Raw genomic sequence first — 17063 nt, 5'->3', positions numbered from 1 at the left:
TGTTTTGACTTGTTTTTCCTCCTTTTCTCCCTCCCTTTTCCCTCCTCTCTTTTTTCCCCAGGGTCATCTCCCTGACACTATGTTCAACAGGGTCTTACCAGGCCCAGTTGCACCTGACAGTAGCAAGAAGCGGGCCCGCAGGGTACGGCCAGACCTCTCCAAGATGGTGGCCCTGATGCAGGGTGGGGGTTCTGGACCCCTTTCTTTACATAATACCTTCCAGCATGGTAGCAGTGGCCTACAGCCTATGTCAGCACTAGGTCACAGCAGTGCCACCTCCACATCTTTGCCTTTTGTGCCATTTGTGATGGGAGGTACAGTTTCATCTTCTCATGTAGACTCCAGTACAATGCTTCATCACCAACATCACCACCACCACCATCACCACCACCATCACCACCACCCAGGCCTGAGAGCTTCTAACTACCCTTCCACACCAGCTACTACCACCTCTGCAGGCACAGCCCTCAGGTTGCCACCACTGCAACCTGAAGAGGAAGAAGAGGAGGAAGAGGAGGAAGATGATGAAGAAGATGATGAGGAAGAAGATGATGACTTATCTCAGGGCTATGATAGCTCAGAAAGGGACTTCTCACTCATTGATGACCCTATGATGCCAGCCAACTCGGACTCCAGTGAAGATGCTGATGATTGAGGTCCCAGCATGGTCCCCACTGCTTTAGTGGCTGTTGAATTTTTTTTCATTCACTCTGGGCCCTTGGACTGTGGAAAAAAGAAAGGGGCAGGAGAGAGATGGGAAAACCCAGGACTTGGGGAGGTGGAAAAGTAAAAGAAAACTTGTACCTAATTGCTCCCAAACATGAGAGGATTGGGTGGGCAGGGGAACTCATCAAATAATACATAACCACTTCCTCATTTCTGGGGAAGGAATGGAGACTGGAGCAGCTGGTGTGCTCATTCACCCCTTCCCTGGACACCTCCATTAACAACAGACTATAGCGCTGGCCCCAGCCTCTGGCAGAGCCTGTTCCTGCTGGAACTGTGGATACAGGCTGGAGGGTCAGGAACTGTTACCTTCCTTCTCCTTGGCATTAATAAATTTAAGTTAATCCTTTTCCACTCTTCCCCAGTGCTGTCTTTGCTCCTCTGTAAAATGTTCATTTCAGTGAGATAAGGGTGCTCATTCTAGACATACATTAGCCACTTAAAATCAGTGCTTCACAAATCAATTAAACAATGACTGTGGCTTTGAAATGAAACAAGTTTATAGCAGGTGAATAAGGCAGCAGTGTGGTTTGGTCTGTCCAGATTACAAATTATTTCACAAGTGGAACCAAACGATTTCTCCATGCTTTTATGGCCCTGGTATTTGTTCTCTCTGGTCCTAATGGGAATTTAAACAGATTTATAGGTACCCCTGCTTCCTTTCAAGATCCTTAGTACTATGACTCGGACTAAACCAGTTGGAAATAAGATGAAACAACTCCATGGCTGGCCTCTTTCTGTACTGGGTTTCATCCTGTTCTATTTTGGGAAATTGTACCGTTTTATTTTTTCAATGCCCTAACTAGATGAACCTAGGACCAAGGTGGTCTCATCTTCTGCCTGTTTATCTCGGGTTGAAAGCTTATCCTACCCCTTCCCACTCTTTCTCCTGGCCACTGCTTGAGGCTCCAGGATTTCTGTACCAGACCCGCACGTGGGTAAGGGATGGGTATTTATCCTCCTGGACTCCTTGGAGGTTTGAGACCATAAGCCACCTCGGGGACTGCGGGGGGGCCAGCCGGCCAAGGCCTGAAGGGCTGCTATGGGAGGTCAATCACTATCGAGGCCCACTTAAAAAGCTCTCCCAAACCATCATCGGCGGACACAGTGATCTAGGGCCCATCTCCCAGAGGACTCCCATCCCTAGTTAGCCAGTCGGTTTCCTGCTCTCCAACATCTCTCCAACATTCTCAGGAGAGACAGCGCAGTTTCCTGCCTCCTGCTCTCGATAGGGGTAGGGCCTCTTGAGCCCGCGCGCTGCCACCTCAGAACGCGCGCTAACCCCTCACGTGCGAGGCGGAGCTCACGTGGCTACTCAGCTCTCCTGAGTTCCGGCCCCCTCCACTACCCACTAGTAGGTCTGAGACCACGTGCAAGAGCGTAGATGTAACGGGCGCGTCTCCGCTCGAGTCACGTGATGATGCGTGCTCGTGCTTGGCCGTGAAGGAGTTAACTGGAAAACCCCGCGAAAATCTGGGCTTTCTGCCCTCTGCGAATTTCGTGGGTTTGGTTTGGCTTGATTTGGCATTTAAACTACGTACCCCTACCCCAACAAACAAAAAAAAATTGTAAATCTGGAATCTCGGAAGCGGAAGGAGGCCCCCCCTTTTCCCGGAGTCTACTTCCGGGTCACTAGGAGAGTGCAGGATTCCGGGGCCGAGAGCGGGCGGTGGAGCCGGGACCTCGCGTGATTCTCGGAGCCCAAAGAAGACTCTTGTCCCCAGGGCCATGGCGGTGACTCTGGACAAAGAAGCTTATTACCGGCGAGTGAAAAGGCTCTATAGCAACTGGAGGGTAAGGAAGAGCTCATAATAATCCCTCGGGAGAGCCTTTTTCGCCATCCCATAATGCCTCTGCCTCGGCGCCCTTTTTTCCTTTCCCGGAGGGATTCCCTCAGACTCCAGTCCTTTTGCTATTCCCTTATCATTCACCGCAATCGGGCCCTCGCGGCGTTGGGTGATGAGGAGGGAGCCCCCAACCTTCGCCATCTCTTGCCGCCACCACCATCTTTCCCGCTGACCATTCCGAGTCACGCATAATAATCCTCTCAGTAGCTTCCCGCCCTCTAGCTCTTGCCAGTCAGTGATCGCTTCCTCCACTACCTTTCCTGCAGCATTATTCATACATCCTACTCCCAGTACGACTACAGTTCCACTTAAGGCCCTATCAAAAATCCCATCTACCTTCACATGGGAAGGCTGGGGAGTTAGGAATGGAGTAAACATTTATTATTAGGGGGTTGATTTTTAGAATTGGAGGACCCTTCCCCGCCCCCATCAACTCCCGCCTCTCTTTCATCTCTGCTAATGCTAGTGCTGTATAGCTGCTTCTAAGGCAGTAACAGAACACTGCATCGCTGATAACAACAAAGGCGGTGTAACATTTAAAAGCTCGTGTTTTCTGTCTTTTAGTGTTTCTGAGGCACGTGGTAAGAAAAAGCTGTTGTTAATGAATCTTTATAATTTCGGATCGGGAGTCTTTGTTAGCTTTAAAACACATGAAGTTAAACTTGACGTTAGTGGCTGTAATTCTTACACTCTTAAATTGTTAAAGCTGAGGTCTGACCTGTGGTCAATAAGCAAAATATCCAACAAGAACAGTCACCAATGAAGATTTAGAAAAGACTTTGCATTCTAGCTCCAAATCTTGAAATTGCCCTTCACTATCACATATTTTAGGAATAAGAGATTGTGTTACCCTGCCAGTGGCACTACCCCACCCCCAATAAAAATTGTGCTATTTAAATTTATAACTCAAATTTTACTATTAGATCCATTAAATTTTTGTAGACATTTTGTCTACTTTGTGATGAGATTCCTTAATATGAAATATTTTTATTTGTATTGCATCTTGAAAATGTATTGTTGGCAAAACAGCACATGCCAGCAGAAGAGAAAAATATATGCATAAAAGTTTTTTGTTTTGTTTTTTTTCAGTTTATGACTGAGTTGCTAAAATAGTCTTGAGCAGATTCTTTTACTTATGTTTATGGCTGTTCTAAGATTGCAAGAAAAAATCCCTAATATAAGAACTATACAAATCCACATTTATCTGTGGAGCTGCTATTTACTGATTATTTAAAACTGTCAAGTGCTAACCTTTTTTCCCCCTCACTGTGGTCAAAATTTGATATGAAAGTTGTTTCTAACATAAGTTTGTAGGTGTTTGATTTTCCATAACTTTTTCTGGCTGACTGAACTTGTTAATTGTGCTAATTGTGAAGCAGTCGTTTTAACTTCACCTTCAGTATTTAAAATAAGATGTACCATAATCTTTCATATTTGGGAAGTTGGTAGAAATCCATATTAAGACATAGGGAAGGATATTCATTATCAATATCAGTGTCTTTAAGTCAGTAAAATATAGGTTTCAGCCTAAAATCTTCCTGTGTTTCTCTGAAGTTGTAACAGTTCCTTTTTACTGTTTCACTATTTACTTGGTAACAATTTAAGAGGATGATAAATGGTATTCACCAGAGTTTGGAGCACATTCAATGCTAGATAAAACAAGGACACCATAGGATGTCAGCATCTAAGTTGTATATAAAATATATTAATTTGTTAAAATATTGGCCCAATTGCAGTTTCATTACTAGATTTCTGTATGAGCACACATTCTACATTTTTATAATAGTTAATATTTAAATATCTTCATCTTCCATTTGTAGAGCTTTTTGTTTATATATATTTTATCCAAAATATTTTTATTCGTGTCCAACATGTGTAGGTAACTACACTTGACCTGGTAGAAGATAGGAAGCTTAAATCTCAACCTTCAAGGAGCTTCTGGTGTAACAGATGTTAATACATATTATTATATGATTGGTGTGTTGGACAGTTAAATTTTTTATAAGGTCTGAGGGAGAAAGTTGCTATCAATTGAAGAGAAAATGGAATACTTCCTGGAGTAGGTGGTAGTGTGGTAGTGAAATGAATTGTAAACTATTGGGTGTGCACATTTATTTAGGAAGATTGTTGTTTTTTGGTTTATTTTTGTTGTTTTTCTCCACCCTATTTTTTTTTAAGGAGTTAAGACAGAGAGTGATAGCAGTTTGAAGTTCTTGTATAAACTCCAAATCTTGAACTTATAAACAGTGTCTAAAATTTTCAGAAAGTATTAGAGACTAAAAGTGAACTGGAATGAGCTCAGTGACATCTTATAATTTGCTTCTGCTGAACAGGCTTCTCGTTTGATTGTATGATTGGATCTTAATGATGGCTTTTAATATTTACTCAGGACCCCAGTGGGAGACCAAGCAACTTAAAAAGTCTTACTTTAGGGGCAGTTAGGTGGTGCAGTGGATAGAACACCAGTCCTAAAGTCAGGAGAACTTGAGTTCAAATGTGGCCTCAGACGCTTCCTAGCTGTGTGACCCTAGACAATTCGCTTAACCCCAGTTGCCTCAGCAAAAAAAAAAAAAGTCTTACTTTTATTTATATATTTTATTCTTACATCACTTTTATCCTAAATAATATCCCTTCTCTACCCCTTTAGCAACTCTTCTATCAAAGGTTTTTGTAGTTGTTGCTGTTTTTTAAGAAAGGGCAAATGAGCATAGCGGTGCATACCAGCAGTTCTTCTATAAAGAATGCAGCCTTCAGAACTTGAGGAGTTCTGAGCTCCTGTGAATAAAGTCACTGACAGGTGTCCACACTAAATGTGGCATCAATAGGGTAAACCCTCAAGGAGCCAGGGGCCCATTAGGTTGCCTAAAGTGGGTTGAACTAGCCCATGTTGGAGCAAAACAGGTCAAAGTTACCTTGCCAGTGAGGAGTGGGATTAAGCCCCTGAGTAGTTCTTGATTAACAGGCAAAATGCTAAGAGATTTTTGTGTTTCATTTTGTTTTTGTTTTTTGTTTTTTTAAAAGAGTTCCAAACCCCCAATACATCAGTTCTAACTGAAAGTATATGTAGTATATATTGTGTTTTAATTTATACTTTAACATATTTAACATGTATTGGTCAACCTGCCATCTGGGGAAAGGGTGGGGGGGAAGGAGGGGAAAAGTTGAAACAGAAGGTTTTGCGATTGTCAATGCTGAAAAACTACCCATGCATATATCTTGTAAATAAAAAGCTATAATAAAAAAAAAATTTTAAAGAAAGTATATGTAGTATTCTATACTTATAGTTCCATCCAAATTAGAAAAGGGGGAAAAATGAGATGTGTATTTTATCCACTCTTGCCTGAGTAACTTTTCTAAATATACAAGGAACTACTCTCTGGTTCCCATTTGGGACTAACCTATACTAAATCAAGTGACTTCTTATTGTCAGTTTCTCCATATTTTAGGATTACACTACATGAGCTATTACATTACTTAGCCAATTTCAAGACTATATCTTAGTTTCAAGTGCGACAGGAAGATGAGTGTGATCTCTTAATGCCTTTACTTGCTGCAAGGAGATTTCCTACTTCAGTATAGAAAATTTATGATTTCATTAATTTAGATACTTTACCAATATAGTTGGAAATTACCATCAAAACCCTTTCTCAGGGGGGAAAAAAAAATTATCAGAGCAGAAAATAATTAGCACCAGATGGCCATCCTGTTGCTGATGAGTTTCCTTTAGTTATCCTGGTATTCAGATGACACAATATTTTGTCTCTAGTCCCACAGATTAACATATCCTGCTTGATAGGACTTATCAGAGCTTACTTATAATTTTGCCATAATCTTCAAAAAACAATACCACAATGAAGCAGAAAAGTAAGATTTACTGAAATACATGTAAATTATTAATATGTGCCAAATACAATTCATAAATATAAAAGCCAGACAATTCTTGCCCTCAGAAAGCTTAATTCTAACAGAGGGGGATGAAATAGTGCTCTTGTAGGGTAGACAACAAAAACCTAAGATCCTAAGAAAAAAGATTGCAAACTACATGTTGAATCAGTTTTTAGAAACAGTTTCTCTTGGTGTTTTTTGTCTTTATATCACATATACTTTTCACCTCCCTCTAAAATTAACATTTTGTGAGAGAAAAATGGTTACATAATATCCAATCTAAATACCTTGACTAACAATCCTAGATCATTTTCCAAAAGAAAAAAATTAAATGATCCTAAATCTCTGAGAATCTCAGATACTGTTTAACATTCCCCCAATGAAATTTCTAATTTCCTTGGTCTTCATAAAGGTGTTACACCTTCTGATTTGTAAAAAAGGACAGGAAATCTAAAGAAGATGGTTATGTAATGCCTTTCTCATAAATAAAATGTTATGTATTTGATTATTTTGTTGCCAAATAATTTGATTATTTAATTTTACATATTTAAGCATGTCAGAAAATTTTTACTTAATTTATTTTCCAGAAACATAACTTGCAAGGAGTGCTATGTATTTCAAGTTCATCCGGTCCTAAGTTTTTGATTTGAATATAATTAGATCCAGTCCACAAGAGTTTATGAAGTACCTGCTATGTTCATAGCACTAAAGATTAAAAAAAGCTAACAAGTAATTAAAAACGGTTCCTCTTGAAAGAGCTTACATTCTTATATGTTGCATGGAGATTTTTATCTGTTACTTGAGTTTAAATCCTCTTTAATTTAGCATATATACATGTATGAAAAACTCTTTGAAAGTTCTTTGCAAGGGACAGCTAGGTGGTGCAGTGGATAGAGCACCAGCCCTGAAGTCAGGAGTCAGGAGGACCTGAATTCCTATCTGTGTGACCCTGGGCAAGTCACTTAACCTCAATTGCCTCGGGGGAAAAAAGGTAAGTTAGTTCTTTGCAAGCAGTATCCTCTTTAGGGGGCAAAGGGGTATCTTTGTATTCCTAGTACCTTGGACAGTACATTGTACATAATATGTACTTAAACTGATCATCAATGCACTTTTCATTGCAATATAAATGGAAGGATCATTAAAAGGCAACCATACTCTAAAATGTATCCCATTTTACTGATCCCACTGAACAGATAATGAAACATGTTTCTTCTCTGGGTAAAGGGTAGGACCTACTAGGATGGAGTGTTGTTTTCCTTTTCAATCCTGGTCACTGTCAGACATTTTTATTTAACTGGTTTTCTTTGTTAGAAAGGAATATGGAACTTAGATCCTGCAGTGTTTCTATTGGGCCTGTCTCCCAAAGAGACCATAAAAAGGTTTCAGGAAAAGATCCAAATGTGCAAAAAATGTTTGGGGCAGCCCTTTTTGTAATGGCAAGAAACTGGAAATTGAGCGTATGCTCATTAATTAGAAAACGGTTGAATAAGTTATAATATGTGAATGTTATAGAATGTTGTTCTATAAGAAACCATCAGCAGTATGATTTCAGAGAGGCCTGGAGAGACTTACATGAACTGATGCTAAGTGAAGTAAGTAGAATCAAGAGAACATTGTACACAGCAGACTATACAATGATGAATTCTGATGGATGTGGCTCTTTTCAACAGAGGTAATTCAGGCCAGTTCCAATGGTCTTGTGATGGAGAGAGCCATCTGCACCCAGAGAGAAGACTGTGGAGACTTAGTAGTGATCACAACATAATATTTTTACTTTTTTTTTTGGTTGTTGTTTGCTTGCATTTTGTTTTCTTTCTCATTTTTTTCCCTTTTTGACCTGATTTTTCTTGTGTAGCATGATAATTATGGAAATGTGTATAGAAGAATTGCACATGTTTACTTGCCATCTTGCAGGGTGGAGGAAGAAAAAAATTTGGAACACAAGATTTTGCAGGGGTGAATGTTAAAAACTGTATGCATAGGTTTTAAAAATAAAAGGTTTATTTAATTAAAAAAAAAAGAAGAAGAAGAAGAAGAGAAGCTTCTATTGGGTAGGAATATTTCCAGAAGTGACTGATGTGAAAAGAAAGGAAATCAGTATAACTGGAAATAATTGTGTTCTTTTGTAAGGTTTAAATTACACTTAATTCAAGGATATAGTCAGATGTTACTCTATTTCTTGTGGTTGACATTGTATCACAAATTTATCTACCTTAGATATTACGATGTGAGTTTTCTCCTGGGTCTGAATTCATTCCAGAGTTTTGTTCCAGTATTTTCTGTAGAAAAACATTCAAAGATAGTCATTTGAAAGGATCAGACACAATTAAATGTTCTCATTGGGGATTGTAGCATATTCTCTGATTCATGGCAACTTCATGAGAAATAGGTTATTAATAAAGATATAAACAATTTGCTAAGGTTTGTTCTTATTCCCTACATTGTCAATCCCGTATTTTATAAGTATGTACTATGAAAAATCCGTGAAAATCCCAAATAATTTTCCAATGCCCTTTAAAATAGATGGATTTAACTGTACTTTTGTGGATTTTTTTTTTAATTGACATTTACAGGATGTCCTGAGTTCAAACCCAATCTCCAATATTTAATATGTACTGTGTAGAGGCAGCTAGGTGGCACAGTGGATAGAGCACCAGCCCTGAATTCAGGAGGACCCGAGTTCAAATCTGGTCTCAGACACTTAATACTTCCTAGCTATGTGACCCTGGGCAAGTCACTTAACCCCAGCCTCAGAAAAAAAATATATATATGTACTGTGTGACCTTGGGCAAGTTGCTTACTCCCAGCTGCCTCCCAAAAATAAAGATGAAGTTGCTATTTATCTTGAAATTAAAGGAATAAATCTTCACGTGATACATTTGACTTTGTTTTTTAATTATTTCCAAATTCCAAAAGAAGGTTCTCAAAACAACTCAGTAGTTATCTTAGTGTGGTAAGTAGTATGTGAAAATAAATATTTTATTATATACAAAGGTAGTGGGAAATAAAAGTATTACGCATAGTAAGATATTTATGAAAAATCTGTCAAGATTTTATTGGCTGCTCTTTGCCAAGCCCTGTGCTAGGTACCAGGGATACAAAGAATAAAGCAATCCCTACTCAGAGAGCTAACTAGTGCATAGATTCAGAATAAGCACAGAATAGATGGAAGAATAGCAATTGGGGGGATCAGAAGAGATTTCAAGTTGAAGGTAGTGCTTAAGCTACAACTTGAGGAAATGATGGATTCTATGAAACAGAGGTAAGGAGGGAGTCATTAGCCATCCATGGAGAATCTCTGGTAAATCTGAGAAATGGAACCAAAGCAAAAGAAGAGAATGAGTGATTTGAAATAATGCAGTATGTCACAAGAATCTTTGCCTCTCATTTTATTGTATTTTGAAATCAGAGGTGAGGTGGATTAAACTGGAGAGAAGAGTTTGAGGTAAGGGCTTATTTCATTTAAAAAAAAAAAACCTTAAGAAAAAGTTGTCCCATTAAAAATCTGTTAATTGCTTTCTATTTTAGGTACTACATTTGTCATAATCCAAAAAGTACTATGGAACTTTATGCTGTCCATCTCAGTTTCTCATTCAATGCTTGATTTTTTTGTTTTCATATTCTCTAACAACTTTGGCACCTGGAGCTTTAGAATGAAGTAGAAGATATTTGGGAAGATAGAATCTCATTTAGATTTTCTTTTCTTCTTCCTTCTCTAGAATGGATACAAAGATAAAAGAAGGGGGTCTTAATGGCTTTGAAATCACCACATCTTTCCCTTCTTTCAAGAAGTTATCTGGAAGCTATGATTATAACAGAAGCTTAACAGAGGCCCAAAATGGGCAGGGGAGAGAGGGAGAAGAGGGATTATCTCCTGTGTGGACAGTTATCTAAATTTTTATTCTTTTGGCAATGTGCAGTTGGGGGGAAAAAATGAAGTGACCAAATACTCTGCTTTTTGTGTTTCAGAAAGGAGAGGATGAATACGCCAATGTTGATGCCATAGTTGTTTCAGTAGGTGTTGATGAAGAAATCGTTTATGCCAAATCTACTGCCCTTCAGGTAAGTTGGCAGAGCCATTCAATCCTTCCATTGGCAGAGTGAAAATTTATTCAGAGGGAGAAGACGAAAAGATAAGAAAGTGGGAGGAGAGTGGGAGGGAAAGATAAGAATACCATCAAAAGTGGTCTTGGATAGTTCTCTTGGTTTTTTTAGCTTTGATGGTTATCCTTTAGAGCAAGGGTAAAAAAATATCCTCTGAGCAAAAGCCAATCCCGATGATATTAGGATACAGTTAGCATTTTTTGTTGATTGTTTTTCATTTCTGTCTATGAGTATTGGGACCTTTCACCCTGTCTCTTCTCTTTTTCCCATAGACATGGCTCTTTGGTTATGAGCTAACTGATACCATTATGGTGTTCTGTGACGACAAGATTCTCTTCATGGCCAGCAAGAAAAAAGTAGAGTTCTTGAAACAAATTGCCAACACCAAGGGTAATGAAAATGCAAATGGTGCTCCTGCCATTACACTGCTGGTTCGAGAAAAAGTAAGAAAATTAAAAAATTGATTGCAAACATTTAAGTATTTAACATAGGGACAGTGATGCCTGGGTATAAAAAATTTTATAATCATTTTTTGAAAGAATTCATAGTAACAGAATTAGGATGTAGCATAAAATTCTGACTGACCATCATAAATATTTGGCAGGAAGGAAGGATATCATTACAGTTCTCTTCTTGGACTTTCAAACTCCTCCTAAATCCAATAGCATGCTATGCTCATTTTCCATGGGAGTTGGTGGGGTTTTTGTTTTTATTTTGTTTCTTGTTTGAATCCATGTTTAATTTTAGTTATACATATCTTTTCTGGGTAGCTTGGTATTCTCAATAAAGAATTATTTTGTTGTTTAGTTTTGAATGCCTTCCTGTCCTTAATCATTTTCTTTCTTGAGTATTACTCATTTGTGCTTAATCATAGCTGTTATCAGGAAAGGTGGGCCATTATTTTCCTTTCCCTTTTAGTTTAGGTATATCAAACCTACTGCAAAGAAGTTGGTGCCAAGTCTGAGTTTGATTCTTTGATTTAGCTAAATGCTACATTATATCTAAGAATTGTTTAGAGAGATCTAACCTCTAACATAAACATCACCTTTTTTTTTTTTTTTTTTTTTTTTTTTTTTTTTTTGGTGCTATTAGAATGAGAGTAACAAAGGCAATTTCGACAAAATGATTGAAGCCATTAAAGAGAGCAAGAGTGGCAAGAAGATTGGGGTATTCAGCAAAGACAAATTTCCTGGAGAATTCATGAAGAGTTGGAATGACTGCCTTAACAGAGAGGGCTTTGAGAAAGTAAGAGAATTGATAGAAAAATCAGAAATAGTGGGGTTAAGAATGGTTCGATAATAGTGTAAGAGAAGTAAATCATTCTCAAGCAGAAGAATACACATTTTTTTAAAAAGTTTTCAAGAAGTGAGATGTTTAGTATTTGAGGACCTTAGAAATGCCAAGAAATCAAGATGGTCTTCCTTAGAACTAGTATCTAGAGTCACCTTAAGTTTTATGTTTTATAGATAAAATAGATCATTTCTTCATGTTTCATATTTCTTCATATTTTCCTATTATGGTTTGTTAAAAAGATTTTTTTTTAAAATTTGTCTAGTCAAAAGAAAGTTGTGGGATTTTGGGGGGGGTGGATTTTTTTTGTTACTATTAATCCCAATTTAGGTTCTTTTAACAAATATTTGAGCATTTAGTGTGTAAAAGGAGCTATGCTAGGTTCTCTGTCTCTGTCTCCTTCCAGCTCTAGAAGTAAGATCAGAATACAGATCTTATTATCTAGCTGTAACTCATTAATAGTTCTCTTATTTCAGATTACATATTCCTTTATCCATAGATTGATATCAGTGCAGTTGTGGCATATACCATAGCTGTAAAAGAGGATGGAGAGCTTACTCTAATGAAGAAAGCAGCTAATATCACCTCTGAAGTCTTCAACAAATTTTTCAAAGAAAGAGTCATGGAAATTGTTGATGCAGATGAGGTAACTGAAGAAGAGACACCATATCAAATGCTTTTTTAAAGTAAATGAGCAGTAAATCTTACATAGTCAAGGAGGGTATTTTGCTATAATTTTTTAAGATACGTATTTCTCTCTGCTCCCCTCCCCTCAATTCTTTCTCTTACCAAATCAGACTTAAAATTATTTTATTTTATTAGAATTTCTCTAATGCTATAGAACAGGAAGGGAACGTGCAACCTGTGGGCTGTATAAGGCCTGAGAATCATTTGGTCTAGCCTTACCAAGGCAACTGCAGGTGATGAAGAACTGAAAGCTAGGTACCACAGTCTCTCACTCTTTGAGTTTTTAAAATGATAATTTTGTATGGCCCATAAATGATCTTATAAATATCCAAATGATCCTTGGGGGGGGGAAAGGTCCCCTACCCCTGCTATAGAACAAAGTGAAGTTCATTAAAATCCTGTAAGCCCTAGGAGTAGAGGGTGGTTGTACATTTGTTTGGAGTAATAAGATTTCTTTAAAATATAACTGATCATTTGATAGTAGTGTGATTGTTACTTCTTTCAAGAACTTTTTAAATATATATATATATATATATATATATATATATTTAGTCTATTTAAAAAAAATTTTCAGAATTTAAGCTCATAAAATGTTACAAAACTGCTATGTTATCTTTTGAGATTTGTATATCATCAGATATCATGTTGCTCACAACCCCCTACACTCCTAAATAATAAAAGATCAGATAAGCTGAACACCCCTATAATTGTTGCCTCCTTTCTGAATATATTTATAGAAAGTTCGTCACAGCAAATTGGCTGAGTCTGTGGAGAAGACCATTGAAGAAAAGAAGTACTTAGCTGGAGCAGACCCTTCTACAGTGGAGATGTGCTATCCTCCCATCATCCAGAGTGGTGGCAACTATAATCTCAAGTTCAGTGTAGTTAGGTAAGCGGTTATTCTTTCAACCACTGTCACTTAGTAGTATTACAGTAATTAGTACCCTCATAGCTATAGCTTATGAACTACCCCATTCTGAGGAAATTATGTTCTTTTCATTTCACAGTGGACTACAGGATAAGTGCCTTCTCATCTCCATATTGCTAGAATCAATAAGTAGATTCCAGTCAGTCTGTCTCCTACTTCCCTAGAGCACTATAAATTATACTAGTGTTTTTACCATTCTGTTTTGAGGAAGAACCAAGAAATATACTCATTCTGTGTATTACCTACTATTGGTACTAAGTATTTTGGTGGTTTCAATAATATCATGGTTTTCTATCTTTGGGTGTGAAGTGACAAGAACCACATGCATTTTGGGGCCATCACCTGTGCCATGGGTATTCGCTTCAAATCCTACTGCTCCAATCTCGTACGAACTCTAATGGTAGATCCTCCCCAGGAAGTCCAGGAGAATTATAATTTTCTGCTTCAGCTACAGGAAGAGCTGCTAAAGGAGCTAAGACATGGTAAGGTTTCTGCAAAAAATAGGTTAAGAATAAATGTACAGAAACATAAGCTGTGTCTTTTTTGCATATCCTTAAGTATCTAATAGACAAACTAATTTCTGGTTTTAATTAATTGGGATATTGCGGAACACATTTAAAATGCTTGTAATTCTATTTTGTGTATAGTTGAGATATTTTTCATTTTTGTAGAAATAGCATGTTTTGATGTATGTATCAGATTAATTCCCACATTGTAGTTTCCTCAAAATTGTTTGCTTCACTCTCAGAAAACCACTTTCTTTTTCCCTTAACTAGTTTTCTGCTGACTTGCAATTTTAAATCTGTCCTATGAATACTACATTTCTCTTTGTTTAAGCTTTCAGATTCTTGTAATGAAAATTCAGGGAATTAGGATATTGGAAAGATTTGTACAAAGGAGAAATGGAGCATTTATAGCATTTAAATTCTCCTTTTCATTCATATCTGAAACAAATCAGAATAGATCCAAGATTGACCTAGGTGCTATTATAATTCAGAAAATAGCTATTGTGTGACTTAGACCTGAAGTTATCTAATTTTTTGTTCACCTATTATTGCTAAAGCCTCCTGATCTCACTCTTCTAAGAAAGACTTTGAAAAAAATCTTAGCAAAGACCATTTTGTTATTGTTTAATCATTTTAGTCATGTGTGACTCTTCATAACCCCATTTGGATTTTTCTTGGCAAAGATATTAAAGAGGGTACTGTTTCCTTCTCTAAACCATTATACAAATGTGGGGAACTCAACCAAACTGGGTCAAGTAACATGTGTAGAGTCACACAGCTAGGAAGTTTGATAAGATTTGAACTTGGCAGTAAATAGTACTGTGACCATGAAAGTATTTTGGCAGTGGATAGTACTGTGACCAATAAAGACCATGATCATAGCTTAAAGTATGTCATGGGCCATCATTTCATGAAGCCAACTAGAGAACACTCATTCATTTACAACCTAGATAGTAGGGTCCTGGTTGTAAAAATCTTACTTTGCAATGTTCAGATTTTATAGTTTAATATGATAGTTGCTATTTAAGTCCTACTAGCCCAAACCGTATTTAGTCTCCCTCTTAGAGGTTGAAAAGTGGGTAAAACAAAGTTTTTTGGTTTTGGTTTTGGTTTTGGTTTTTTCCTGAGGCTGGGGTTAAGTGATTTGCCCAGGGTTACACAGCTAGGAAGTGTTAAGTGTCTGAGACCAGATTTGAACTCGGGTCCTCCTGATTTCAGGGCTGGTGCTCTATCCACTGCGCCACCTAGCTGCCCCCCACTTATGTTTTTATATATGGAAATTCTCAATTTATTTGATTATTTGTTGAATTTGGAATTTTTTTTAATTGTAATTTTTAGAAAGGGGCGGGCGGAAATGTTTTGTGAGTTCTATGTTCTTAGTCTTCCCTTCTCTCACTTGCTTTTTTTTTTTGATCATAGGTGTGAAACTATGTGACGTATACAATGCTGTTATGGATATGGTCAAGAAACAAAAACCAGACTTGCTCAACAAAATCACCAAAAATCTTGGGTAAGTGATTCTATAAGACACAAATATATTTGAATTAAAGCTCTTCTATGGGCAATAACTAATAGAAACATCCTTTTAGGTCAATTTATGACTAGCAGAAATAATTTCAGGGGGCCCTTCACACTGTGTTCTAAGCAGTACCCTATAGAAAATATTCAGTTAAGTTCTACTTTTGAAAAATTCTAGGCAATCTTCTTAGATGAAAGCCATTCCAGGGTACATACTTGTTCTTCCTGGGCCTCTGAAAGATGAGAAGAAATGTGTCAGGCTGTACCAAGTGCTGGCTCAGTTGGCTGCCAGGGCTTGAAAATCCAGTTACCAGCTTGTCACAACTGGATCGTGTGGCCTAGTTATGGGTGAGTGAAGTGGAGCTTAGCCTATCTTCATGGCCATTCTAGTAGTGTACCCCTAACAGTTTCTGAGAGGCAAATTGGGTGTGGGTGGGTGTATGTGGGTGTTACAGAGAGAGCGAGAGAGAGAGAGCACGAGCACTCCTGGCTTTGATTTTTTGGTCTAGTATAGCAAAATTTAGATGTTTGAATGGATGGGCACTGGGGAGCAAAAAAAATGGGAGGGCTTGATTATAGGCGGGGAAAACATGCCTAATTTAGATTTTTTTTTTTTTATTTATTTATTTTTTTATTTTTTTGGTAATTGAACTAAACATGAAGAGTTTAAAGGCTATGAACCCTAATCCCACTCATAACTGATTGACCAGTGTGGACAAAACACATAGTAATGTTTGTGGCTCCTTCTCTATCTATAAAAAAACTAAGAATTTTTTTTAGTACCCATATCATGGAAGAGTTGTGAGATCTAAGTCATGCCCTTTCTACTTTGCCAAATATTCCATATTTAGATATTTTCAGCTTGTTTTGAATTCTGACTTCATTTTTTTTAAATAGGTTTGCAATGGGAATTGAATTCCGAGAAGGATCTCTGGTAATCAATAGTAAAAATCAGTACAAGTTGAAAAAAGGTGAGGCAAGGCAAGATGATGACTCTTTCTAAAAGTATCTTCCTTTGTCCCATCTTCCCTCTTCTCTATTAAATTTATTCTTCATTGATCTACATTTTTGCTCTTTTAGGGATGGTTTTTAGCATCAATATGGGATTCTCAGATCTGACTAATAAGGAAGGAAAGAAACCAGAAGAAAAAACCTATGCCCTCTTCATTGGTGACACAGTTCTTGTTGATGAGGTAGGTGTTAGGCATTTAAACTATTGGTGTTCTGTAATTTTAGAAGCAAATTTCATCCATAGTTAGGTCTTTTGAGATAGGTGAAATCTGAAATAAGTGGGAAAACAAAGTTTCAAGTTTCAAACTTCTAGCTTTATTAAGCAATGCATCCTAATTGTATAACAAATCGAGATCAAATCTCAGGTTGGTATTAGACCCCCAAATGTAGACATTTTTATGCATTAAAAGAAACCATTTAACAGGCTATAAACCAGGATACAAGATTGGATCATCTGATTTCTAGAATTTGGAGGGATGATTATGGATTTTTCAAATTGCAAGGGTGAGAATGAGTAAATGCAGTTCCCTGAAATTTAAAAATTTAAAATTTAAAAAAAAA

The 17063-nt window shown here is 37.4% G+C and overlaps 2 protein-coding genes across 5 annotated transcripts in view; both read left to right on the top strand.

The window, feature by feature from the left end:
* CHD8 (chromodomain helicase DNA binding protein 8) overlaps positions 1-1076 on the top strand; it is a 58102-nt gene extending 57026 nt beyond the window's left edge. For all 4 annotated transcript variants that reach the window (XM_074294186.1, XM_074294187.1, XM_074294184.1 and 1 more), the window contains one exon: positions 62-1076. In XM_074294186.1, coding sequence (XP_074150287.1) covers positions 62-655 — 594 coding nt within the window. In that variant the 3' untranslated portion in view covers positions 656-1076. The remainder of the gene's footprint in view (positions 1-61) is intronic.
* A 1254-nt stretch (positions 1077-2330) lies between these two features.
* The window catches only part of SUPT16H (SPT16 homolog, facilitates chromatin remodeling subunit), a 28885-nt gene continuing 14152 nt past the window's right edge, over positions 2331-17063 (top strand). The window contains exons 1-10 of the mRNA XM_074294201.1: positions 2331-2520; positions 10428-10520; positions 10835-11005; positions 11655-11807; positions 12352-12498; positions 13277-13428; positions 13777-13949; positions 15393-15483; positions 16389-16462; positions 16572-16684. Of these exons, the coding sequence (XP_074150302.1) occupies positions 2455-2520; positions 10428-10520; positions 10835-11005; positions 11655-11807; positions 12352-12498; positions 13277-13428; positions 13777-13949; positions 15393-15483; positions 16389-16462; positions 16572-16684 (1233 nt within the window). The 5' untranslated portion in view covers positions 2331-2454. The remainder of the gene's footprint in view (positions 2521-10427; positions 10521-10834; positions 11006-11654; positions 11808-12351; positions 12499-13276; positions 13429-13776; positions 13950-15392; positions 15484-16388; positions 16463-16571; positions 16685-17063) is intronic.

The sequence above is a fragment of the Sminthopsis crassicaudata genome, chromosome 2 (assembly GCF_048593235.1).
Source record: "Sminthopsis crassicaudata isolate SCR6 chromosome 2, ASM4859323v1, whole genome shotgun sequence".
NCBI classification, from domain to species: domain Eukaryota; kingdom Metazoa; phylum Chordata; class Mammalia; order Dasyuromorphia; family Dasyuridae; genus Sminthopsis; species Sminthopsis crassicaudata.
This window is presented reverse-complemented; position numbering and strand designations above follow the sequence as displayed.